Source organism: Bos taurus, chromosome 11 (assembly GCF_002263795.3).
Source record: "Bos taurus isolate L1 Dominette 01449 registration number 42190680 breed Hereford chromosome 11, ARS-UCD2.0, whole genome shotgun sequence".
Classification (NCBI taxonomy): domain Eukaryota; kingdom Metazoa; phylum Chordata; class Mammalia; order Artiodactyla; family Bovidae; genus Bos; species Bos taurus.
The window spans coordinates 7,031,073-7,058,737 of NC_037338.1; the positions used below are offsets into that span (position 1 = coordinate 7,031,073).

Here is a 27,665-nt window from a genome sequence, read left to right on the forward strand (position 1 = left end):
CTGGTATGGAAATGCCACCACAGAGCTCAATCCCGGGCTGTCAGTCTGCGCGCCCATCCAGTCGGGCAGGCACACACCCAGTTGAACTCGGCGGTGAGCAGCTCGCGGGCGGGGCGCCAGGCACTGGAAAGGTGCTCAGGGAAGGAGGTGGCGAAAATGCTCTCGACTGGGGCGGGGGGCGGCGATCCGGACTCCCGGGCAGCCCCTTTCTGGCTGGGCGACCTTGGGGGAGACAACTCCGTCTCTGGACGAAGGTGTGGAGCACCCGTCCACTGCCCGTGCGTCTTCCTACCTTTGTTCCTGCCGGCCTTTGCCAAGTAGGCCTAAGCTGGCTTCTCCGGAGTGAGTGGGTGTTTGGAGTTTCCGTGTAGACTGCGGGGCCCAGAAGGATCCCGAGGTCAAGGGCCCGCAGGGGAGTCTTCGCGCGACGCGCGGGTGGGGACCTGGGCGCCACCACGGGGAGCAGGGGCCGAGAGCTGGGTGACAGAGGGGACGTCGCTGAGCCCCCAAGGGAGGACTGGGCAGCCTGGAAGAAGGGACCCGCCCCGAGGCCCCCACGGCGCCTCCCGGGGCGTGGAGGCTCCCACTGATGCCGGATTCTGGAGATGGGCGCTCAGAGCGAGGACGGGGCCGGGGAGGGAGCAGTCTTGGGGGACACGTCAGGGTATACGGGGTGGGGGAGCCAAAGTTGGAGGGCTCCGGGTGCAGAAGAGAAGGTGGGTGGCTCGGCTGGGATCTCTGAGATTGAGAGGTCTCACTACCCAGGCCCTGTGCCAGAGGAGCGCGCGCCGTGCCCGCTGCGCCCCTTCCCATGCCATCCTCTTTCTTTCTCGCAGCTGATAGGGGAATGCTGTCCTTGCTCCTCTGCGTCGTGTCCATCGCTCTTCCGCGCTTTATCAGAGCAGGTACGTCCGGTTAGTTCGGGTCTCAGCGGCTGCGCTCCCTCCCGACCTCCCCGCCGCTCTGTGCGAGCCCCCTCTCGAACCCTGGAGCATCGCGCGTGCGGTGACTCTTGCCCTAGTGGTGCAGGCAGAATCCAGCGGGATGGGGAAACTGCAGGTTTCAGCTCCCAGTGTCTGATGCCCTGCGCGGAATGTCACCTTTGAGCTTTAAAGTGACTTAAAGCAGGGAGGAGTTGGGCAAAGTTGCAAGTCAAGACTCGAGTTAAAACGCACAAAGAGATTATGATGCCTCTGTTTTATATGTCAAAGGGATGTTTTAGACCAAGGTAAAAAGCAAAGAAACTAGCAATGGAACAAATTACTTCTAAGAAAAACTAAGCAAGGTGTTAGAAACGAACTTTAATGTGAGAGAATTGTTTAACAATCCTCTGTGGGACAAAATACTTACAGGTTTTATTTGGGACAGATTGAATTAACTGGAAGGCAGTGCTGAAGAAAAACAGGTCAAATGGGGCTCAGAATAGGAATGTTTTCTCTGAAGGAGGAGGATGAAGGAATTAGGGTCTTAGAATAGAAGAAAGTGTGAAGAAAGTGAAAGTTGCTGTTGTGTCCTACTCTTTGAGACCCCATGAACTATACAGTCCATGACTTCTCCAGGCCAGAATACTGGAGTGGGTAGCCTTTCCCTTCTCCAGGGGATCCTCCCAACCCAGGGATTGAACCCAGGTCTCCCGCATTGCGGGCGGATTCTTTACCAGCTGAGCCACAAGGGAAGAGTAGGGAAAGAGAAAATCATTCCAAATGGGAAAGATGATTTGGGGATGGGGGGAGGATTGGACTCAGTAAATCCCCTCTTAGGGACAGGTGGAAGGAGTTTGGGTTATACTTCCACATCAGCAGACTGTTTTTAGGAAACTCTCACGCTGAGAAAATTTGTAAATAAAATTTCAAATCAGCAAGAAAATTGAGGTGTTTGTTCAACCAGCACTCTCAGTGGTGATTATTTTTTCCCTTTCCTTCCCTAGATACTTGCGAGGACTTGACTCTGCAAGAGATGGCATCAGTAGACCAGCCTACAGCTTTTAATTGCATCTACTCTCTGCCAACATCAGGGAAAGTAGATGCAACGTGGTATAAATATCCTAGCAAAATCCCAATATCCAAAAACAAACAGTCTAGAATTCACCAGGACCAAAATTGGATTTTGTTTCTCCCTGTGAAAGGGGAGGACTCTGGGATCTACCAGTGTCATACAAAGTAAGTTCCTCATTCAAAAGAGAACTCTCTCTTACTCATATATGTATGTGCATATATGCAGTTGTTGTTGTGTAGTTGGTAAGTTGTGTACGACTCTTTTGTCACTCCATGAGCTGTAGCCCACAAGACTCCTCTGTCCATGGGATTTCCTAGGCAAGAATACTGCACTGGGTAGCCATCTCCTTCTCCAGGAGATCTTCCTGCTCCAGGGATTGAACCCAAGTGTCCTGCATTGTCAGACAGATTCCTTACCACTGAGCCATCGGGGAAACCCTGTGTATATATGTGTATATACATATGGGTATAATTCTTTTAGAAAAATTCTTGATAAACTCTTAATCAATGTAGAAAACTCAATGAGAAGAGTATAGTTTTTGTGATTGTTATGAGATGGTTTCAGTGAATAGGCTTTTAAACAGAAGTTTGTAAATCGGCTATTGAAACAGGAAATGCATCTTTTCTCATTGAAATGCTGCCAAAGGTCAGCCCAGCTTACAAAGCCTATTTATCCTAATATGATTGCTGCCTTCTTTCTTGAAATAAAGGTTTTTTTGTAAGGAATCTGTTGTAGGAATTAACAGTGTCCAAGCATCAGGTGTGTTCCAGACCTCACACTAAGGCTCGTGCTAGGAAGTAACTCGAGTGAGTGATACAGGTCTGGTGGGAGGTAATTGAGTCTGGCGGGGACTGCGGTGAACAGGAAAACATATGCCTCACCAAAATCGGCCGTCTATTCAGTTCAGTGGTGGCACAGGCAGTAAAGCATCCACTTGCAATGCAGGAGACCTGGATCCCTGCATTGGGAAGATCCCTTGAAGAAGGGAATGGCAACCCACTCCATTATTCTTGCCTGGAGGATCCCATGGACAGAGGAGCCTGGCAGGCTATAGTCCTTGGGGTCGCAAAGAGTCAGACACAACTGAACGACTAACACACACACTCATTTAGTTCAAAGACATCTTCCAAATTGTCAAGGTAACCTGGAAATTAGAATGAGTGTGTATGTGGTTACCTTTCCAATAAGCTTTGTGTGTGTGTCCTAATTAAAACACTTCTGCAGACCTAATTTTGGCTGAGGGTCCCATTTTGTTATCCTCCTTTGCCAACGGGCCAGAGAAGGCAATGGCACCCCACTCTAGTACTCTTGCCTGGAAAATCCCATGGATGGAGGAGCCTGGTAGGCTGCAGTCCATGGGGTCACTGAGGGTCAGACACGACTAAGCGATTTCACTTTCACTTTTCACTTTCATGCATTGGAGAAGGAAATGGCAACCCACTCCAGTGTTCTTGCCTGGAGAATCCCAGGGATGGGGGAGCCTGGTGGGCTGCCGTCTATGGGGTCACACAGAGTCAGACATGACTGAAGTAACTTAGCAGCAGCAGCAGCAGCCAACAGGCATGACCTGCATGAATTATTTAACCTCCACGAGCCTGGCTTTCTTATCTGTAAAGTGGAAATCAGGCCAGTCAGATAGGATTGAAGTAAAAATTACCCCAGATCCCATGTGAAGTACCCCAGAAATGCAGTTGCATCTTTCCTCTTTCACGGTCCCTAGGGTCTCTAGGTCCTTTTCTGTGTTTCCAGATGACCACATGCCTCTCTGATTCCTGCCAGATTCCTCATTTCCGTGTGATTGGTAGTCCTGTCCCACAATTTCATTCTCTGCAGACCAGCCGCCCATGTCTTATGGGGTCTGATTTCCCGTTTCCTCTAGGTTATTAATTAACTGGAGTTGGAGATCTGATGTCACATGAATCTGTCTGGTTGTCCAGTCTGGATTTATTCATTTTCTACTCTAACTTGGGCTTTATTTTTCTTTATTTTTGTTGGAGGATAATTGATTCACGGTGTTCTGTTAGTTTCAGGTGTAGAGCAAAGTGATTCAGTTATATACATATGAAAAGTGCAAGTTTTCTTTGCTCAGTCGTGTCTGACTCTTTGCGACCCCATGGACTGCAACCCATCAGGTTCCTCTGGCAAGAATACTGGAGTGAGTTGCCATTCCCTTTTCCAGGGGATCTTCCTGACCCAGGGATCAAATCCTGGTCTCCTGCATTACAGGCAGATTCTTTACCTTCTGAGACATCAGGGACCCTGATGTATTTCTCTCATTTCAATATGTATTTTCTCTCAACAAGAATATTCTCTTACATCATCACCAGATAGTTATCACATTCAGGAAATTTAATCAACACAATAGTTTTATCTACTCCCTGATTCATATAGTAGTTTTATCTATCTTCTACAGGATGATTTTTATAAATGTTTTTCTTCCTTTTCCTGTAGAGGTTCCAATTCAGGATCATTGCATTGCATTTAGCTGTATTTTTTGTTTTTTTTTTTTAATTGGAGGATAATTGGTTTACAGTGTTGTGTTGGTGGGCTTCCTTGCTGGCTCAGTGGGTAAAGAATCCACCCACAATGCAGGAGACAGCGCAGGCAGATACGGGTTCGATCCCTGGGAAGGGAAACTTCCCAAGAGGAGAGCATGGCAACCCGCTCCAGTATTTTTGCCTGTAGAGTCCCATGGACAGAGAAGCCTGGCAGGCTACAGTCTGTGGGGTCACGAAGAGTCAGACATGACTGAAGCAATGGAGCACGCACACACACTGTGTTGGTTTCTGCTGTACAACAGTGTGAATCAGCTGTAAGTATACATGTGTCCCCTGCTGGAGAGCCTCGCTCCCACAACCCCACATCCCACCCCTCTTGATCATCACAGAGCCCCGAGCTGAGCTCCTGGTGCTATAGAGCTGCTTCGTGCTAGCTGTCTATTTCACACATGTAGTGTGAATATGTCAGTGTTACTCTTTCAATTCATCTCACCCTCTCCCCTGCTATGTCCAGAAGTGAAGTCAGAAAAAGAAAAATGAATATTGTATATTAATACATATGGAATCTAGCGGAGAAGGCAATGGCACCCCACTCCAGTACTCTTGCCTGGAAAATCCCATGGATGGAGGAGCCTGGTGGGCTGCGGTCCATGGGGTCACAAAGAGTCGGACATGACTGAGCGACTTCACTTTCACTTTTTGCTTTCTTGCATTGGAGAAGGAAATGACAACCCACTCCAGTGTTCTTGCCTGGAGAATCCCAAGGATGGGGGAGCCTGGTGGGCTGCCGTCTATGGGGTCGCACAGAGTCAGACATGACTGAAGCGACTTAGCAGCAGCAGCAGCAGCAGCATGGAATCTAGAAAAATGGTACTGATGAATCTATTTGTGGAATAGAGACTCAGATGAATAGAATGGACTTGTTTATTTTTAATCTCTTTTCATTGGAACAGATCTTCAGCTTGTTGTGTGTGTGTGTGTGTGTGTGAGAGAGAGAGAGAGAAAGTGTGTGACGTTGACATTCTTAAGGAGTATAGGCAATTATTTTATATTCTATCTCTTAATTTGGGTTTGCCAGATATTTCTTCCTCAGGCGGTTCAGGCTGAGCCTCCTTGGCTGGAACGCTATGGAAGTGGTTTGCATTCTTTTCAGACAGCACACTCAGAGGTGCCTCTTGTTCACATGCTTGTTCTTGGGGATGTTCATTTTGATTATTTGGATAAGATGTCCTCCCACGTTTCCACAAGCCAAATGCTTTTTTTTCCTTCTGTAATGAATGACTTGTGAGATGTATGTTGTCTTGTTGAGGTAAAGGGTTGCGCACAGTGCCTGGAAGAGGATCAGGAAATTTTTGGAGATGGACGGAATCATTTGGTTCTGTGACTGTTTGAGTTCCTGAAGTTACAACCTGTTGTTTTCTTACAGTGATACAGACATCTGTCCCAGAATGCAAGTCAACCTCACTGTATTTGAACAATATTGGTGTGGTGCTTCCGAAAACAGTCAACTGAATGTGTCTCATGAGTACAAGCAGATCCTGCAGGTCGGAAGAGATGACATCCTTATATGTCACCTCAACTTCCCGAACAATTTTTATTTGGATTCAGTAAAGTGGTATAAGGTAAAAAAAAAAAAATTCTAATGATATTTTCCTTCCTGCTCTTTAAAACCTCGGGTTTTTTTGTTGTTTTTTTTAAAGTTTCCTTTTTTTTAAAATAACTTTATTCGTTGGCTGTACTGGGTCTTTGCCGCTGTGTGGGCTTTTCTCTGGTTGTGGCTACAGGGGATACACTCTCAGTGTGGTCCTCAGGCTTCTCATTGCGGTGGCTTCTCTTGTTAAAGAGCATGGACTCTGGGGTGTATGGGCTCAGTAGTTGGGGTGCTCTAGCTTAGTTGCTCTGTGGCATGCGGGGTCTTCCCAGACCAGGGATTGAACCCATGTCTCCTGCCTTGGCAGGCGGATTCTTTACCACTGAGCCACCAGGGAAGCCCTGTGTTGTACTGTACTTAGTCGCTAAGTCGTGTCTGACTCTTGTTGACCCCATAGACTGTAGCCACCAGGCTCCTCTGTCCATGGGGATTCTCCAAGAAAGAATACTGGAGTGGATTGCTGTGCCCTCCTCCAGGTCTTCCCAACCCAGGGATCGAACCCAGGTCTTCCCACCACAGGAACACTTCGTTGTACCTTTTAAAGCAAAATTGCTAAAGAGAGAGATTTGTGACCTAATTGCAATTGATAATTTAACCCTGCAAATTACTTATTTTTAATTTATAGTTATTAGAGCTTTGTAATTGCTTATTTGTATCCACTCCTGCCCCAGTTATTTTTGCTTTTCAGACTATGTTTCATTATTCTTTTTCATTAAGATTAATTAAGTAGTTTCACTGAATGGATAGTGGTTTCTCTGCATGCACAGTCCACGCGCAGGATTCAAGAATCACAAAGTATCGGAAGGCATGCCCTGGAAAGTCTCCTTCTCAGTTCTGATCCATATTTCCTGGGCCCATTGGCTGCTATCATTAGTTCGTTGCAGGCTTTGCATCATCCTTGTGTAATTCCATACAAGCATACTGGTAGCAGCCGTCCTGGGAGGCTCAGCATGCTGGCTTAAATCCTTTTGGAGAAGGTCACCATGTGTCCTAGTCCTTCCTTTTTTATGGAAATGGGGCATCATATGCTCACCCTTCTACACGTTGTGTTTTTACCTTCAGACTTTCTCCTTTCTTGACCGTATCAGCAGATAATAATGTATAAGGCATAATCCTGGGCAAGCAGGAGCACCGTCTAGCATAGTATTTAACATTTGAGCTAGTTTTCCTCTGGCTCTGCCTGTTAGCCCTTTGCCAGTACAGCCGTCTGGGTCAGAAGTTCTCTTTGTGAGAATGTTTCCATCTACTGACTCCATTTATTTAATGGTCATAGGATTATACAAATTTCTTGCTTATCTTGAATGGGTTTTGGTAAGATTTTGTTTTCTAGGAAGTTGTTCTTTTCATTAAATGTTACAGATGCTCTGGCGTGAAATTACTAAACAATTTCAATGCTCTGCTTTTAATGTCTCCTATAGTAAGGTTTACCTTTACTCCCTACTACAATGTGTTTCTCTGTATCTCTGTCTGTCTCACACATACACACACACTCTCTCTTATTCAGTCTCGTAAGAGATTTGTCAGTTCTGTTACTCCTTTCAAAGAACCAGTCTTCGCCTTTGTTGATCGTCTCTGTTATATATTTCACATTCATTGAGTTTGTTTCTGTTTTCTTCTCTCACAGGAATGTGGCAATGAATGTCCTTTTCCCTGCCTTTTATTTTATTTTTTCTTTTCCACTATGGTTTCTTACAAAATATTGACTCTAGTTCCCAATGCTGTATAGTAGGTCCTTGTTGTTTGTTTTATATATGGTAGTTTATATCTGCTAGTCCCAAACTCCTAATTTATTCCGCCATCCCTTCCTTTGACAATCATATATCTTGAGTCTGTTTTTGTAAATAAGTAGTTGTATCCTGTTTTAGATTCCATATATGTCATATCATATGATACTTGTCTTTCTCTGCCTGACTTACTTCTTCAGTATGATAACCTCTAGGTCAATCCATGTTGCTTCAGATGGCATTATTTCATTCTTTTTATGACTGAGTAATATTGAAATATAGGTAGATAGTTGCAGATATGTACCTCAGATCTCCTTTATCCATTCATTTGTTGATGCCCACTTTTTCAGTCAAGTCCTCACTTGGTGAATCAATCAGAAGGACTTGAGTATGGTGCCACGTTGATCTTTAGGCTATTTGAGAAATTGAGTTAGGAAGTGGGGATCATCAAGACAGTGTGTGAGGTAGAACGGATGGAATGAGGGGGCATTCCTTACTCACCTGGGCTTGCAGCCTTACCTGGTGCCATTGGATGGTGGTGCACTGGGGGACTTGGGCTCTGGTGGGTGGAAGACATTCTTGCTTGATCACATCCTCCTACCAAGCTCCTTTATGGAGCAGGTGTAATCCTTCCCCATGAAGTCTTACTTCCTGTCTATGCAGGCTTCTCTTCTCTCAACTCATATTTATAACATCACTCTAGCCTGTAGAATACTCTTTGTCAAATTTTCTGGGGATATATGTTTTATATAAATATATATATATATATATATATATATATATATATATACACATACATACGTACTGGAGTGCTCATTCATGACTGACTCTTTGTGACCTCATGAACTGTAACACCAGGCTCCTCTGTCCATGGAATTTTTCAGGCAAGAATACTGGAGTGGGTTGCCATTCCCTTCTCCAGGTGATAATATATATGTATTTTATAAAATATATATCTTATATAAATATATGCTTCTCTGGTGGCTCAGACAATAAAATATCTGTCTGCCTGCAAGACAGGAGACCCAGGTTCAATCCCTGGGTCAGGAAGATCCCTTGGAGAAGAAATCTGGTAGGCTGTACAGTCCATGGGGTCGCAGAGAGTCAAACACGACTGAGCTGCTTCACTATATAAATATATATGTCTTCAATTAGCTTATAAATTACCTAAGGTCTAGAGATCACATAGATTTCTTGTTTCCCCATGGTTCATGGACTGGTGCTAATTAGGAATGTAACTGATACCCTAAGATACTCTTTGAATTGAAAAAAAGTGTTTTTTTTTTTTTTTTAAGGACTGTATAGAGATAGAAGGAGAACGGTTTATTTCTCGGGGAAAAAAGCTTTTAGTGAAGAATGTCTCGGTGGAGGACAGAGGGAACTATGAATGTGAAGCCAGCCTCACACACGCAGAGAAACAGCACACTGTTTTCAATAGCATCTCTGTGACTGTCAGTAAGTATGCACTTACCCTTCACCTTGACTACTCTTGGGTTTGCTCGAGATGAGTGGTTTTGGGCAGAAGAGTTTCCCCATCCTGATTTTCCTGAGGATTAACAGGCTCTCAAATATGTCTTTATTAGGATCAGAAGTTAGGAATAGTGGGGTGAAAGGGCATGAGCAGTTTAATTTTCTCATCTGAAAAAATAGAAGACTCAAAACTCCTGGCTTATGCGTGAAAATTAAATGAGATTGTGTCTATAGAGAGGCTCATGGGGTGCCTGAAAAAGTACAGATATTCAACAAAGGTGAGAGTTGGACCCTAAAGAGGGTAGAGCGCCAGAGATTTGATGCTTTTGAGCTGTGGTGCTGGAGAAGACTCTTGAGAATCTCTTGGACAACAAGATCAAACCAGTCAGTCAGTCCTTAAGGAAATTAACCCTAAATATTCACTGGAAGCACTGATGTTGAAGCTGAAACTCCAATAGTTTGGCCACCTAATGCGAAGAACCAACTCATTAGAAAAGACCCTGTTGCTGAGAAAGATTGAAGGCAAGAGGAGAAGAGGGCAGCAGAGGATCAGATGGTTGGATCACCAACTCAATGAACATGAGTTTGAGCAAACTCAGAGAGAGAGTGACAGACAGGGAAGCCTGGTATGCTGCAGTCCATGGGATCTCAAAGAGTGGGACATGACAGCAACTCAACAACAGCAACAATATGTCTCCCCAGAACAAGGCACCATCATTGTCTTATTGAGCACTGAATTCCCAACACGTACTCCAGAGCCTGACTTAGACTACACACAAATCTATCAATGAACTGAATGATTGACTACTCTTATGCTTTAGTATTACATTGGGAGTTCTTTATAGGGTGAAGTTTCAAAGGCAAAATGAAGAATACCTTAAGGAATCGTTGAGTCCAATCATCTATATGTCACATCTTTGCAATAAACGTTTACTTGTAATCTGTTATGTGCCAAAACTTGTTAAAATGTGATGATAAGAAAAATTTTTAAATTCTTTCTTCTACTGAGGAGCTACCAGCCCAGTTGTAGTGGAGCTAGAGATATAAATGGGTTGTCTTAACATTATGTGGCAAAGAGAGAGTTATAGACAGGGTCTGGGGGAGCAGGAAAAAATCAAAAGCAGATGCATGGGTGGCAAATAAATAAATGGTCTTGGAAGGCTTCCAAGAGGAAGCGTCTTCTCATCTGAAGTTTGAAGGATGAGCAGGATTTACAGAAGTAAAGAAGGGGGAGGAAAGGCAGAGATAAGAGCCTCAGACAATGCATAGAAATGTGTACCATCATAGTTCATGTTGGCTTTAAGAGTAATCTTGCTAGGGCATATAGAAGTGTGAGCTAAGCAGTGATGGGAGTTGAGGTCATGGAGTTAGAGGGGCAAGGTCAAGGGGGCCGATTATACACTGGCTTTACCAAGTTGCCACTGAGGAGTCCTTGAATGCATGCAAATGCAGAGCCCCAAGGCTGCACTCGCGATGGATGAGATCAGTTCCGAGATGGTTCGAGGAGGAGTTGAAGAGGGTCTTGAGATCTAGGGACCACTTAGAAAGCTGCCATAGCATCTTCTGGGTGTGATCATCTGCACTTGGCTGCAAGCGGTAGGGGACTGTTCTTCAGGCAGTCACGTATGGACCCTTTACTGGGTGCTCATCAAGGTCAGGTCCTGTGCCGGGCAGGGAGATCATGATGATGAGAAGAGCTGTGACCGCTGCTCTGATGGAGCCCTGAAGTCTGAGCGGGAAAGAGGCCGAGATAAATCAGATGATTCACGAATGAGATGGGTAATTTTTTCACTTATTTCATTTTGGCTGTGCTGGGGCTTCGTTGCTGCATGGGCTTTTCTCCAGTTGTGGGGAGTGGGACTACTCTCTAGGTGTGGTGTGCAGGCTTATTGCAGTGGCTTCTCTTGTGGCGCACAGGCTCTGGGGTGTGCAGGCTTTGGCAGTTACAGCTGCTACAGCACAGGCTCAGCAGTTGTGGCGCACAGCCTTAGTTGCTCCGTGGCATGTGCGATTTTCCTGGACCTGGGATCGAACCCTTGTCTCCTGCCTCAGCAGGTGAATTCTTTAGCGCTGAGCCACCTGGGATGCCCAGTTGCTAAATATTGGTAGACAAATGGAGAAGGGAAGACATGGAGAAAGTCAAAGGGTTGGAGAGTCAACACAGGGAAGATGGTTATAACGTGAGGGAGAGGGATGCAAAAGGTGAAGGACACAGGGGAGGAACGGCGTGAAGAATACAGAAGGGCAGAGTCGGAGGATGGAAGAATGGAACTGGCGATAGACCATTAGGGTTACTATTTCTGTCTAGGACTCAGGTCAGAGCTTCACTTATTGCCACTAAGCAGTATATTGGAAGTATATTGGATGACCAGGCAGTGAGAATTTATCACACGATCTCATCTGTTTATATTTATGTCATATATATAACAGTGACATGACTTCTCTTGGTAGCCCAGCATTCAGATTTTCCCCTTAGCAATTCAATGATAACCTGGTTGAAAAATATGCATTTATGGAGTGATATTTGGTCGCACCATGAGTTTTGTTTTTTCTTGACCAATGTTTATTGAAGGTCTGCTCAGTGCCATGTTTTATGGTATGATTGCATTCAAGTAGTTGAGTATGTTTCTAACACAATCTCATGTGTTATGATTTTTTTAGCAGAAAAAGTAGGGAATGGAGGAAGAATCCCTAAGATCATTTATCCAAAAAACAATTCAATTGAAGTAAAACTTGGTGAGTAAACTTATCGGAGCCTCTGAAGTTGCTAAGGGCCGAAGGCTTGGGGCAGGTATGAGGCAGAATAAAAAAGGGAGAGGAAGCTCCAGCAAACTGAATCTCTCAAATGCAGAGAAACTCAAACATTAAAGACAGAGATGAGAAAGCTTATAAAGCAAAATAGGAAATCAGATGTGTGCGTGCTCTCAGTCATATCCGACTCCTTGTGGCCGCATGGACTATAGCCCACCAGGCTCCTCTGTCCATGGGATCCTCCAGGCAAGAATACTGCAGTGGTTTGCCATTCCCTTCTCCAGGGGATCTTCCCGACCCAGGAATCAAACTGAGGTCTCTTGCACTGCAGGCAGATTCTTTACCATGTGAGTCACCAGGGAAGCCCACCTGCTTAAAAGTCTCTGGACTCACATGTTTTAAGGAGGGTTCTTTCGTCCTCTTGAATTTTCAAGGAAAGTTCAATAATAATAATAATAACAATTAGGATATTTGTTTACAAATCACTCACCATGTGAATACTCTTGTGGATTTCATAAACACCTAGACAAGGTAAGTATAGCTGTTATTAACTCTCAGTTAACTTTGTTCCCCTCTCCTGTCTTTGAAAATTCTAGTCATTGTGCTTGGATAATTAAGAGAGAAAAGATAAGCCTTGGCAGAGCAAAATAGTCATATAAATTAATTTAAAATCTTCCCACAAACAGAAATCTGGGTTTATTTAGCTTTCCTGGTGAATTCTAAAAAACACTTAATAAAGAATTAACACCAATTTTCAACAAATTGTTTAAGAGAGAAGAAAAAGAGGAAATAATCCTTATGTCATTTCATAAGGTCAGGAAAACCTTGACACCCAAACCTAACAAGGACATTATTACAAAGGAAAATTTCAGACCAAATCATTCATAAATACAGATGAAAAATGTAAAGCACATTGCTAGCAAATTTATTTTAACAATGTACATAAAGGGCAAAACTGGGGTTACATGGAGCAATGCAAACTTGTTTAATATTAGATAATTCATCTTTTGCATAAATGAGCTTAAGGAGAAAAAAAAATGATACACTTACTGCATAGATACTGAAAAGTCATTTAGAAAACTTGAACTAGGAATTCATTATTTAAAAATAAAAATCTTTTAAAATTAGAAATGAAACGGAATGTGCTTAATCTGACTGGATTTGGAATTAGAAAACCAGAGTTCATATCTTGCTCCTTCCTCTAATGTGTGACTTTGAGCAAGTCACTTGATCTACCTGGACCTCAATGTTCTCATCTGTAAGATGGGGATAATGGCACCACTCCTTTTCTGCTCTGTAGGAGTGTTTTAGAGATGAAGACCAAAACATGTGTGAAATACTTTTTAAATTGTAACGTTCTTTGCTAAGAGGAGAAGTAGTATCTGTGCCCCTGATGTGACAAACACTGGCCCCAGCCTGGTGATGTTTGGCCGCTTATTCTTGTCTGCGTGCAGTACACATCCCGCACAGTCTCGTGTCCTCCTCATCTCTGTCCAGGGAGAGAACAAAGCAGATGGATGTTGACCTCAGGGAGGATATTTTTGGTCATTGAAAGCTATTCAAGGTTCAGCAGCAAGGTGCCTTTGTGAAGCAGGTCACCTTGGCTGGGATCTCACTAAGTGTTTCTGAATTTGATTGTACAGGCTCCATGCTCATCGTCAACTGCAACATAACAGACTCGTGGGACAACACAAACCCACGCTGCTGGAGGGTCAACAACACCCTGGTGGACGACTACTACGGGGAATCCAAGCGCATTCAGGAAGGGATTGAGTGGGTGTCCTGCTTTCCTGGCTTCTCTAAAACCTAGCAAGAATTTCCCCATCTAAATGACATTGGTGCTGGTACTGCTTGTTAGGTGACTCTCACAGCCTCTCCCTCATTCCTTTTGGTGCTATGTTTCAGAAAGCCAAGCATCTGGGTCAGAGAAGATGCTCAGAGACTTTGCTGGTGCTCCAGTGGTTAAGACTCCAAGCTTCCACCGAAAGGAGCACAGGTTCCATCCCTGGTCAGGGAACTAAGATCCCTCACGTCCCGCAGGGCTGCCAATCAATCGGTAGTAAAAATGGTTTTTAAATAAGATGCTCATGCTACCAGTCCTGCTTACGTCTTAGAGAAAGGAGGCAAAACAATCAAACATGGCTTCAAGCAGCCTCAGCTAGGCCTTATAATCAGTCTCATTCATTCCTACTTGGTTATATCATGAGCCATGGGCCTTCAAGACTTAAGCAGTGAAGTGGACAGTGACATGGGGATTCTTGGGGGAGATGGTGCATGATCATTAGCTCATGGAGTGGTACAAACCCAACTGATGATGGTTTAAGCCAAGTGGTAGAAAAGAAGGCGAATGAAGTCAAAGGACAGACGTGTGTTGGGTGTTGCAGTGTAAATAAGTTAGAATGGGTGGGGAAGAACAGGGGAGGACCCCTTAGGGCTGAGGACGGTGTCTCGAATGAGAAGGAGGGCACTTTTGTGTCACTTTCTGAAAGAAAATGTACATTACATTTGGAGCTACATAATCCATTGCCTCATTGAGCCAGCGGGGTATTCTCAGGGTAAAATAATGGTTCCAAGTTACTCCAAGAAAGAACTTTACTCTCCAGACAAAAGTTCATAAAAATCTGGTGGGTAAAGACAGCTCATGTACGTATTAATGATGGGCTCTTTTCTTTTACAGAAACTACACTATTTTTCCAGAACATATTTTTTACACAGTGAACATAACCTTCTTAGAAGTGAAAATGGAAGATTATGGTCACCCTTTCGTGTGCCATGCTGGAGTGTCTGCTGCTTACTTTATACTAACGCTCCCAGGTAATGTCCTTCTGGGGTGGGCACTGCTCAGAGAGTTCCAGATGATGGCAAGGAAACACACAGGAAAGAGCATTAAATGCTTGCTGCGAGCCCGCAGAGTGGTTTGGAGTAAGGAAACTCAATATGAAATCTAATTAAAAGCTGATACCCCGTCTGAATATGCTCTTGGGGTCAGGCTGTTTTTTCACTGCAGTGTCCTTGGCTGTTTTTTCACTGCAGTGTCCTTGGAAAGCTCCTTCTGAACATACATTGAGATTTTATGCATCAGCACTCCAGGAAGCAGAGGTATTCCTTTATGACACCTGATTTGCTCAACTTTTATAATCACGTGCTTGTGATTTTCAGCTTTTCGGTTGTTTATTAGAGGCCATGTGCTATAAAATGCCAATGTATATTTTTGTCATGTAGCTGTGTAAAATTATCGATAGAGGCTAAATTCAGGTATCCGAGCAGGAGGGACCCTTCTCTTCTCTCGTGTCATCAGCAGGGGTGAATTGCTAACATCATTAGCTGCCTGGAGCCTGGACTTTGCCTCGTGTGTGTATGCAGATAGTGAACTTAGCACTGTGCAGAGTGTGCTCATTGTCTAATGGAGGCAGTGGAACCAGAGAGTAGAAAGTGAAGGGTGAAATCATCTGGAGAAAAGTCAGAGGAAGGGTTTGAAGTACCTTGTAGGAGACTTGCCTGTGGTTTCCCAAGACAGCTTTTTAAAAAAATAATTCTATTAATATCAACTCTTTAGTTTTCGCATCTCTTCACACAAGAGAGAAGGCTTTGATTTGCCAGCAGTACTCATGTAGAAGCAGTTCTCTGTGGTTCATCATCAGGAGTAGATTTGCTGGACAGAGTATCTCAGTGTCCAGCCCAGAGGAAAGAGGGAAATCTGACTGTGGGAAACCTTGGAGCTCGCACAAGACCTGAAATGGCTATGACTGAAATCTGCCTCAACTAGACTGAAGATGAGCAGTGAGATTTCCATGTCAATACTGACTTAGAGATACTGACCACGTGGAAGCACTGTGTTCAGAAGGATTCTGAGGCTCAAAGCAAATGAATGGTGCTGGCGGTGAACACCTGCTTAATCATACAGGAGAAGGAAAGGGTCCTTTGTCCACTTTGTTTTAGGTTAGTTAAGAAACCTACACTCACTGAATTCATCACTGTTCCTGTTAACGCTTATTTCATATCTCACATGCAATGTATTTCTGGACCAGTGCTCTCTGTTTTGTTTTCCCTAAATTCTTAGGAACTTAAATTCAAGCCTCATCTTGGTTTACTTGAAACCAGAGGTAAGATGACAGCTTCTCCGTTAGACTTCCTGATTTTTCTTGAAGACACCTATAGGTGTGAATCTGATTTCGTTTATCAGGATCTCTAGAGAGTTGTTTGGATTGGGTGTGCCCTTCTATAAATTTCTTTTAATCGCTTGTTCTTGGCTTACCATCTCAGCTTAAGGCTGGTGGTGGCCATGTGGACCCAAATGAGAAATCCCACTTTAAATAGAGTTTTCACTTGGATACCTGATGTCTCAACAGAGAGATTCCCACTTATTTCAGTTTCAAAGCCAATACTCCCTTTGAACGTATTCGTTAGTTTCCTGTTTTGAATGTCATCGTCTTTTAGCTTATTTATAGAGCAGAGGGAATTGACACTCCTGAATGCAGTGAATGATCAACCTAAGAATATCAGGCCATCACTCCTGTCTACTTTACCAGGGGCTTTTTGAATCTCATAAACATTGTGGGCATGATCTCTTTATAATGCCAATATCCCTGACGTGTACAGTGAAGGTCCCCAGACGCAGTGTTCCTAAAAAGACAGGTGGTACAGTTGGTCCAAGAGCTGGTAAAGGGTGAAGAAATCGGGGGTGGTGGGAGGGAGGAGGAGGAGAATCCATTGAATAGTTAGGAGCTAGAGGCTCAGACAAGAGGTCAGGAGCAACGGCACCAGAGTGCAGAGCAGCTCCACTTGGCAGGGCTGGGACTTCATCAGTGGATTGATTTTAGGGTACAGAAGGTGTTTTTATTTATCGTGCTTTATTGTGCCATGGATTTGAAGACATACAAGTGTGCATAAGGATTTCTTTGCAAAATGTTTGCAACATGGTGTGGCCTGGGGCAGCTTGTGATTGGCTCTTTAGTAAGCTCCCCTCCCTGCTGCTCCCGCCCCATTCCCTACCCACACACACACTTTCCAGTGGGGACCAGAGGACCAGGGAGGATGAAGGAAGTGGTAGACGTGAGGTGGATTCTAAGAATGGACAGAATTTCTCTTCCCCTGTCCTGGTTCCTCTTTTCTGATTCTCTCCCTCCTGGAGCCTCCTTCTTTGGCAGCACAACTTCGGGCCATGGTAAGGCAGAAAGCTGTGGGCTGTTCCTCTTCTCAGATATGTAGAAGCATGTTCTCAGGGACTTGGAGTTCCAGAGAAACTGGTTCTGCTCCTTGGACATCTGCCCACTGCTTTTTGCCTTAATTGCTCAGCAAGGTGCTCACAAAACACAACCAGGTGTAAACGCCCTTCCTGAGCTAGTGTCTTGCAGACAGGTGCCTCCCTGGCTGCTGCTGGCGAACAGGGCAGATGAGGCTGGAGTTTGGCTCTTGGCCAGTCTTGTGCAGCCATGGGGATGGCTTCCAGGGGTGGCAACTGGTGGTTCTTTGTCTATGATGGGGCGTGTGCATGCATGCTAAGTCACTTCAGTCATGTCTGACTCTGTGCTACACCATGGACTGTAGCTGACCAGGCTCCTCTGTCCGTGGGATTCTCCAGGCAAGAATACTGGAGTGGGTTGCCGTTTCCTTCTACAGGGGATCTTCCTGACCCAGGGATCGAACCCGCATCTCTTATGTCTCCTGCATTGCAGGCGAGTTCTTTACCACTAGCGCCACCTGGGAAGCCCCTCGATGGGACTCAATTCTGAGTCACTGGGAAGGTGATTATAAGAGTAATACAACAGAATCAAGAATATGCTCAATATTACGTAGCAACCCAAATGGGAAAAGAATTTGAAGGATAGATACATGTATATGTGTAACTGAATCCTTTTGCTGTACACCTGAAGCTAATACAACGTTAATCAGCTGTAGATAGATAGATAGACGTGCTCAGTGTTGTCTGACTCTCTGCTGCCTCACGGACTATAGATGACCGGGCTTTTCTATCCATGGAATTCTCCAGGCAAGATTACTAGAGTGGGCTGCCATTTCCTGCTCCAGGGCATTTTCCCCACCCAGGATCGAAACCGTGTCTCTTGTGTCTCCTGCATTGGCAGGCAGATCCTTTCCCCCTAGTCCCACCTGTTGTGGTTCAGCCGCTAAGTGGTGTCTGACCTCTGGAGAGTCTAGCAATGAGTAAGGAGTTACCTGGCCAGGTGTGCTTTGACAGGTGAGCAGTCTTCTGCAGTCAGAGCTGTATCACATCTACCATCCGGAGCTAGGTGTCTACAGAGTTTCCCTCTCCAAGTTCCCAAGAGCACGTTTCTTCCTCAGATTCATGGCCAAGACCAAGTTCATCTACTCCCCATACCTATTATTTAACTGTGAAGAGATTTTTGGGCTTCCCAGGTGGCTCAGTGGTAAAGAATCCTCCTGCCAATGCAGGAGACGTGGGCTTGATCCCTCTCTTGGGAAGATCCCCTGGAGGAGGAAATGGCAACTCACTCCAGTGTTCTTGCCTGGGAAATGCCATGGACAGAGGAGCCTGGTGGGCTACAGTCAGGCCCATGGGTCACAGAGAGTCAGGCATGACGAGTGACTAAACGGCAACAACAAAAACTTATTATTTAACTGTAAAGAAATCTTTGTGTTATTCTCATTAACATTTAGTGCATTTCTATTTGGCATATGTAATGGGATCCATATAAGTAAAGTGCATAAATGACTCTTCATAGTACTATTATTTATTTTTATTTTTTCTGTCATTTGTAGTTCCAGATTTTCGAGCTTACTTGATAGGAGGGCTTCTCATCTTGACTGGTGCAGTGGTGTCTGCCATGTGTATCTACAACATTTTTAAGATCGACATTGTACTTTGGTATCGAAGTTCCTTCCATTCTGCAGGGCCCATAGAAGGTGAGCGTACTTGCTGTTGTTCAGTCACCAGGTCATGTCCGATTCTTTGCAACCCCATGGACTGCAGCACGCCAGGCTTCCTGTTCTTCGCTATCTCCCAGAGTTTGCTCAAGCTCATGTCCATTGAGTCGGTGATGCCATCCAACCATCTCATCCTCTACTGCCTGTTTCTCCTTTTGCCTTCACTCTTTCCCAGCATCAGGGCCATCAGGTGGCCAAAGTATTGGAGCTTCAGCTTCATCATCATTAAATCTGCTTTAATCTCTCTTAATTGGATAGAAAAAGGCATACACGGCTGGGAGAGGTCTGTCTGAGCAGCTTTCTGCACGGAGATCTTCGGAGGCATCACTTTCAGGTCCCCAGACTTGCAATGCTGATGGGAACTCAGGGGAGTGGGGAGTCCAGGCACGCGTTAGGAATCCTTGTTGCACAGAAGGGCAATATTCACACGAAGTGCCTTCCTTTGCATAGGAAAAAACACATGCTTGTGCACAGGTTTGATAAAGCATAGGTGTCCTAACTTGGAGTTTAAATGAAATTTCAGAATTCAAAATCAGCAGCCATTGAGCAACCTGGGAAACAATGAATTCTTTCTTGATAGCAAAATTAACTTGTGGAAATTGGCTGTGTGTGACCAGTGCAACCTGAAGCTCTTTTTTCTTAAGATTTTTTTAAAAATTTATTTTTCATTGGAGGTTAATTGCTTTACAGTATTGTGTTGTTTTCTGCCATACATTAGCATGAATCAGCCATAGGCAGACATATATCCCCTCCCTCTGGAACCTCCCGCCCACCCCTTACTCCATCCCGCCCCTCAAGGTTGTCACAGGGCACTGGGCTGAGCCTCCTCTGTCACACAGCAGTTTTCCACTGGCTATCTGTTTTACACATGGTAAGTATATGTTTCCATGTTCATCCCACCCTCTCCTTCCTTGGCTCTGTGCACAAGTCTGTTCCCTATGTGTGCCCTGAAACTCTTTTAGTTCTGTGGGCAGTGGTCTGGGCTGAGCTGGGCTGTGGTCCCTGGAGAGCCTGTTCCATGTCAGCCCGTCTCTGCCCGTGATCCTCCTGCATCTGTTTGAGAAGAGGCTTCAGGGCAGCAAAGCTGTTTGTCTTTCCTGACACAGAGCTGCTTCATGCGTTGATGGACAGGGGCCTGTTGGGGTGTCCCCAGAGCTCCGTCTCTCTGACTCACTGGGATTCCAGGCAGCGTGAGTGCAGAGCCCACGGTGAAGCTGCCGCGGGTGAGTCAGATGGAGCAGGAAGAGGAAAAGGAATTGTATGGCATCTCATCCCGAGGGCGGAAGCTGGACAGACAAGCGACTCAGGGAGCCCCGCCCTCTGCTCAGACCGGGCTGCTGACCATGATCGGAGCCAGTGGGCTGAGGACTTGAGACGGGAACAGACAGTCAGCCAGAGGTTCTCTTCTTTAAGTCAGCAAAGTGCATGCGTCCTTTATAGCTACATTTCCTCCAGCTCAGTCGCTGATTCCCCTCTGAGTGTGACTTCAACAGTCAGTGAGTGATGAGACTCTTGAGGGGAACCCAGATGCTGTTCCCAGCTTTGTGCCCTGTGAGGACATTCTCTGGTTATTTGGGAACATGCGGAGTCAACGGCAGCAAATACCAATGAAGAAGAGAAAGTGCGTCCTTCTCCTGATAAGTTTATTCCAACAAGATAAGTCAAGCTGCAGGAGTGATTCATAGTGAGGTGTGTCTAATTCACAGTTTGATTAAGTAGTCCTGGGCGGTCTTGGCTAAAGTCCATAAGTTCTATGTATTGTTTGTTAAAAAAATTTTTTTTTTTTTGGCGTATAGTTGCTTAACGATGTTGTGTTAGTTTCTGCTGTACAGCAAAGTGAATCAGCTATATGTGTACATACATCCCCGCTTTTTTGGATTTCCTTCCCATTTAGGGTCCGTCTCCACAGAGCACTGAGTAGAGGGCCCTGTGCTGTACAGTAGGTTCTCATTGGTTATCGATCAATATTTTATGTGTGCCTGGTCCGTCGCTTCAGTTGTGTCCGATACCCTGCGACCCCATGGACTCTAGCCCACCAGGCTCCTCTGGTGACCGTGGGATTTTCCCAGCAAGATACTGGAGTGGGCACTGAAGTGCACAGGCGTCTCACTGTGGTGGCTTCTCTTGTTGAGGAGCACGGGCACAGTAGTTGTGGCCCACGGGCACACAGGTGTAGGTGCCCCGCAGCACATGGAGTATTCCTGGACCAGGGATTGAACCCATGTCCCCTGCATCGGCAGGCAGATTCTTAACCACTGGACCACCAGGGAAGCCCTCCCCTCTCACCCACATAGTTTTTAAAATGACTCAGACCTTGGATTTCTAGTGTCGGTTCTACCACGGTCATGCATCAAGGCTGCTGCAGAGTCTTACCCAATGCAAAGGGAGGGGAAACTGAATCCTGCTCTTTATGGGTGTGACGAAGTTTGAAAAGAGCCTGCGGGACTGGAAATACTTCTGGAGCTATTTTTGGAAAATACAGTCTGACCCAGTTGCCCATAATGACTCAGGGATGAACTTTGTGAAGCTTCCTTTTCCTAATTTCATCAAACGAGTCTATGTAACAAAGCCTCCATACAAGCCCTAAAGGACAGGGTTTGGAGAGCTTCTGGGCTGGTGACCAGGTAGAGTCTAGGGAGAATAGGGCCCTGGAGAGGGCATTGAGCCTCTGCATCCTTGCCCATCCTTTGCCCTGTGCATCTTCTCATCTGCCTTTTGATTCATATCCTTTAAAAATCCTTTTATAATAAATCAGTGATGTAGTTATTAATAGTAGCATGTTTCTCTGAGTCTGTGAGTGATTCTAGCAAAATAATTGAACCCAAGGCGGGGCTCATGGGAATCTCCAGTTTATAGCTGGGTAGTCAGAAGCAAAGGTAACACTCTGGACTTGTGACTGGTAGCATGTTATTGTGTTGTTGTTAATTGCTCAGTCATGTCTGACTCTTTGCGACCCCATGGACTGTAGCCCTCCAGGCTCCTCTGTCCTTGGAATTCTCCAGGCAAGAATAATGGAGTGGGTTGCCATTCCCTTCTTCAAGGGATCTTCCCAATGCAGGGATTGAACCCGGGTCTCCCACACTGCGGACAAATTCTTTACTGTCTCAGCCACCAGAGGAGCCCTAGTGGCATACATGTTACCAAACTCAGCTCCAACTGCTCGCCTCTCAAAAGCCACTATTTGAGAGACTGGGATTGGTTGGAAAATGAAAGGCTACTTTATTCAGGAGGCCGGCAACCTGGGAGAGGGTGGACTAATGTCCCAGAACTACTTCCTAAGATTCTGCTTGGCCATGAACGTTTTTAAAGGGAAAAGGAGAAGTAATTTTAGTTAATCATCAAGATGCGGGCCAGGCTGGTTGCCATCTCCCACTGCAGGCAGGCTCCTTGACTCCTTGGGGTCTTTCTTTAGAAGCTCTCTTGTTCACACGGTCAGCTTGTGAGCTGACTGAAGGGGAAGCTGGGGAAGAGATCTGGTCATCTCGAATTACTTATTCTTCATTTTAGCTTCTTTAATCTAAGAAAGGAGTCAACAGGTTAGGCAAGGTATTATGTGATGAAAATATTTGAAAGGTGTGCTTCAGACAGAGATGAGTTAAGGATGGAGGCACCTGATGTAAAGATTAAATTGAAATATAGCTTTGCTGAGTGACAGGACAAAAGGGCCTCCTGCAAGGAGATTTTTGGACTTCCTTCCTGTTGAGGTCACCACAGAGCATTGAGTAGAGTTCCCTGTGCCATTCAGTAGGTTCTCATTAGTCATCTATCAATATTTTATGTCTTTGAGAAGCTGCTTGCATTAGGGAGGTGTCTCAGGTGGCTCAGTGGTAAAGAACCTGCCTGCCGATGCAGGAGACAGGGGTTTTATCCCTGGGTCAGGAAGATCCCCTGGAGGAGGAAATGGCAACCCACTCCAGTATTCTTGCCTGGAGAAGTCCATGGACAGAGGAGGCTGGTGGGCTATAGTCCATGGGATCGCAAAGAGCTGGACATGACCGAGCAACTCACACACACACAGTTTGGTAGGAATAATTTCACGAGCTTGCCCCGTTTCCTTTTCAGATGGGAAGCTCTACGATGCTTATGTTTTATATCCCAAGCCTCAGAGAGAAAGCCAGAGTCATGATGTGGACACGCTGGTGTTGAAAATTCTTCCGGAGGTGCTGGAGAGGCAGTGTGGATACAAGTTATTCATATTTGGCAGGGATGAGTTTCCTGGACAAGGTATGTTTTCAGTGAGGTATAAAAATAAGAAATGAAGAAAATGAAAAGGAACAAGAATTCCCTGGTGGTCCAGGGGTTAGAATTCCTCACTTCCACTGCAAGGGGGCATGGGTTCTGTTCCTGGTCCAGGAACTAGGATCCCTCATGCTGAGACTCAATTGAAAAAAAAGAAAAAGAAAATGGAAAGGGATCTCTCTCTTCCTGTACTTCACAAATGGCGGGAAGTATGATTGCCTTCCGCATGGAACCACAGGGAGCCCTTCACCTCCTCTGCCCAGAGCCCCCAAGCTGAGGAGGTTAGGATCAATCTCTCTTCTTTCTTTAGGTTCATTCCTCTGACAGGATAACTGTGATTCCTGGCTGGGTACGGATATGGTTGACGCATTTGTATGACAATTCAGTCAATCAGATACCTAGCATTGACCAAGAGACCCAAAACAGACAACTGGTCCTTAGCTGTGGAATCCTTGAAACTAATCACTGAGTATTTTCTGTTGGTTTGCATATGTAAATTAATACATGTTTAAAGCTGGTTTTTATGAGCTTCAATCACCTCCAATCCTCCCCTTGTTGTTGTCATTCAGTCAATAAGTTGTGTTTAACTCTGTGACTCCATGGGCTGCATCATGCCAGGCTCCTCTGTCCTCCACTCTCTTTCGGAGTTTGCTCAAATTCATGTCGGTCAAATCGGTGATGCTATCTAACCATCTCATCCTCTGCTGGCCCTTTCTCCTTTCACCTTCAATCTTTCCCAGCATCAGGGTCTTTTCTTCGCATCAGGCGGCCAGAGTATTGGAGCTTCAGCTTCAGCAACAGTCTTTTCAGTGGATATCCAGGGTTGATTTCCTTTAGGATCAAATAGTTTGTCTCAACTAAAAGTCCTGCATGTGAGAACAAATATCAAATATCCGATGTGCCGCAACCAAGACCTGGCACAGCCGAATAAAGAAATAATTTGATAAAAAATGAATAGGGCTTCCCTGTTGGCTCAGTGGTAAAAGAATCCACCTGCCGATGTAGGAGATAGTTTGATCCCTGGTCTGGGAAGATCCCGCATGCCACCGAGCAGCTGTGCCCATGTGTCACAACCACTGAGCCTGTGCCTACTGCCTGTACTCCACAATAAGAGCAGCTCCCGAAATGAGAAGCCCATGCCCCGCAACTAGACAATAGCCCCCGCTTGCTGCAACCAGAGAAAAACCCCTGCAGCAACAAAGACCTAGCCCAGCCAAAAATATACAATAAAATTTAAATAAATAAATAAAAGGTTTCTAAGTACCTTGGTTTTGTAGGCTGCTCCTATCCATAGCTTATCACGTCTTTTCAAGTTATGAAATCCTTCTCCAGGAAGAAATGAAAGTGTGATCCAGGGCTTGTTACAAACATGCAGAAGAGCTCGTGTTTCAGTAACGCTGCATTCATTCACTTCTTCAACAAACATTTATTGAGCCCCTGCTGTGTGCCAGGCAATGTTGTAGGCACTAGAAATATTAAAATAAACCAAAGAGAAGAAGGACATGCTCTTGGGGAGGTTACAGTCTGTTCTTATATCCTAAGGATAAGGGTGATATAAAACTTGGTCTTTATTTCTAAAAGACCCCAAGTTAATTTCCCTTCCCCAAGTCAGCAGAATATGTTATTTGGTTTCAAGTTAGTCCTGTAAGTCCTGGTCATTTAAATAGCCATGAAGCACAAGCGGGAAACACAAATGAGATTAGTACATTTGAGCTGAGTACATGTGTCCTATCCTTTAAAAGTCTGTTATTTAAAAAAAGAAAAGCATTTATCCTCGAATACATACCAGACCTTTAGCTAAGTTTCGATATACAAAGTTAGACATGATAAAAATGGAAATTATAACAAATACTGAATATTTATACATATGCAAGTAAATTATATACTATGAGCTTAATAAGTTTTGCATTAATCAATAAAAATTTAAAGATCCCAGTGGTTTACTATAAAACAGACAATAATAGACTTTTCACCAGAATAGTTAATTCAGACAGTGGATTCTAGATATTATGGATCTTAGTCAATAAAGAAAATGCTTTACTAAAAATTTATTTATTCAGGTGGAGAAAATTCTAGAAGCCCTGTACTTCCCATAGGAATGCAGTTTTGGGGAAGTAAAAAAGTTAGAAACCTTAAAAAAAAAAAAAAGGTTAGACATGATAAGATCCTTGTTCTGAGTAGTTCATAACCAGTGGCTTTTTTTTTTCATTTATTATTTTATTATTATTTTAAAAATTTATTGATTTGGCTGCCTTTGGTCATGTGGGATCTTCTGTTAAAGCGCATGGACTCTCAAGCTGTGGCTCAAAGACCTAGTTGCTCCAGGCATTTGGGGTCTTAGTTCCCCGACCAGGCATTGAACCCGTGTCCCCTGCATTGCAAAGCAGATTCTTAATCACAGGACCACCAGGGAAGTCCCTGTGGGGCTGTTTTCATTGTGAGCTGTTTTACATCTTCTTTCTTAATTTCCAGCTGTGGTCAATGTCATCGATGAAAATATTAGGCTGTGCAGAAGATTGATCATCGTTATCGATCCCGACGAGCTGAGCCTTGACCTATCAAAGAACCTGTCAGAAGAACAAATTGCGGTCTACAGTGCTCTCATCCAGGACGGGATAAAGGTCATTCTGATTGAACTGGGGAAGGTCAAGGACTACACGGCCTTGCCGGAGTCCATTCAGTATATCAAACAGAAGCACGGGGCCGTCCAGTGGAGTGGAGACTTCACAGAACAGTCCCAGTGCGCGAAGACCGAGTTCTGGAAAAAAGTGAGATATCGCATGCCTCCCAAGAGGTGGCCACCTTCTCCTCCTGTGCAGCTGCTGAAGCATACGCCCTTTGACCTCACAGCCAGCAAGTGGGAGGCCCACGCAGGGTTCATCTCCCCTGATGGAAAGAATATCATCCCAAGGGTTGTGCACAGTTAGACAAGGAAGCCTTGCATCTGGGCTGTTTGCTTGAAGCTCACTGTTTCTTGTTGTGTCCTATGGAAAGACCTGGGTTTATCTGCTGCCTTTGCTCAGAGCTACTTCTTTAGGGGAAGAAGCACCTCTCGAGAAGCCCTCATTAACTGACTGGCTCTGAACATTCATGAAGACTTGTGCACATGGAGGATTAGCCTTTGAGCCCCTGGGCAGGAGCCTTGGAGGGTTTGAGTCATGGTTCAGCTGTCAGGAGGTTTGGCAGGTGGTGTGACCCCCATGGGGCTGGAGACAGGAGCCTAGGTGGTCAGATCCATGGGGGGACCCTGTGGGCTTGGGGAGGGCTGGCAGAGGGCACACCTGACCAGCCTGCCAGGGCCCCATCCTCAGCCCCTCTCACGCCTCTTGTGCAAATAAACACTTGTGACACTGCAAATAAACACTTGACACTGGAAGCAACTTGGAAGTCACCTAGACCTGCGGGGACCAACTCTGGTTGCCCATGAATTCCTGCTGCTGGTGGGCCTCCTGCTTTGCCTGTCCAACCAAAACAAGTCATAGGGTCCTTATTTTTCCAGTTGGCCTCCGGCAGCCAGAATTCTGAGCCACCCGTGGTAGACACGTCACCACACCAAGATGATGGAGTTCTATTCTGAGCAGACAAAGTCATCCAGCCAGCGTGCCTTCTTCACAGGCCAGTTCATGACTGAATAGCTCAGAAGGATCGTCGACATTAAAATTGACTATAAAGTCTTATCAGTACTTTCAAACCCCGACATGGAGGAGCTCAGATACAGTCGAGCTCTTATACTGTGGTTGACAACAGCAGCTTGCAAAGGTGGCTGCTGTGCTCGGAGAGTTCCTATCCCCTAAAGTCATATATTTGAATGCTAACACCTGAGCTGCGGTGTTGGAGAAGACTCTTGAGAGTCCCTTGGACTGCAAGGAGATCAAACCAGTCAATCCTAAAGGAAACCAACCCTGAATATTTATTGGAAGGACTGATGCTGAAGCTGAAGCTCCAGTACTTTGGCCACCTGACTCAAAGAGCTGACTCATTGGAAAAGATCCTGATGCTGGGAAAGATTGAGGGCAGGAGGAGAAGGGGGCAACAGAAGATGACCTGGTTGGATGGCATCACCAACTCAATGGACAGGAGTTTAAGCAAGCTCTAGGAGATAATGAAGGACAGGGAATCCTGGGCGTGCTGTAGTCCACGGTCTTACAAAGACTCAGACATGACTGAGCGAATGAAAAACAGCAATTCCTGGCATCATACTTTTAGGAGGTGGGGCCTTTGAGAGGTGACTGGGTCCTGAGGGAGGAGCCTTGGTGGATAGAATCAGTGTTCTTATAAAAGAGACCCCAGACCCTTGCCCTTTCTGCCACATGAGAATATAATAAGAAATCTGCCAGCTGGAAAGGCGACCCCCCCCGACCCGGCCATGCTGGCACCCTGATCTCAGGCTCCCAGCCTCTGGAACACTGAGAAATAAATTTCTGTTGCTTATAA

At 45.2% G+C, this 27,665-nt stretch overlaps 1 protein-coding gene across 4 annotated transcripts; it reads left to right on the forward strand.

Annotated features, from left to right (window-relative positions):
- On the forward strand, positions 1-27,665 carry IL1RL2 (interleukin 1 receptor like 2). Of its 4 annotated transcripts, none has more exons than XM_005212446.5 (11): positions 1-93; positions 837-905; positions 1,928-2,159; positions 5,920-6,115; positions 9,164-9,323; positions 12,000-12,074; positions 13,733-13,862; positions 14,767-14,903; positions 18,828-18,971; positions 23,055-23,216; positions 25,704-27,665. In XM_005212446.5, exons 1-11 carry the CDS (start codon positions 6-8, stop codon positions 26,156-26,158), a joined length of 1,848 nt encoding a protein of 615 aa, XP_005212503.3. In that variant the 5' UTR covers positions 1-5; the 3' UTR covers positions 26,159-27,665. The 4 variants fall into 4 exon arrangements, with proteins under 4 accessions (XP_005212503.3, XP_024854482.1, XP_010808130.1 ...); XM_010809828.4 differs by having other exon boundaries at positions 47-131; XM_024998714.2 differs by lacking the exon at positions 12,000-12,074.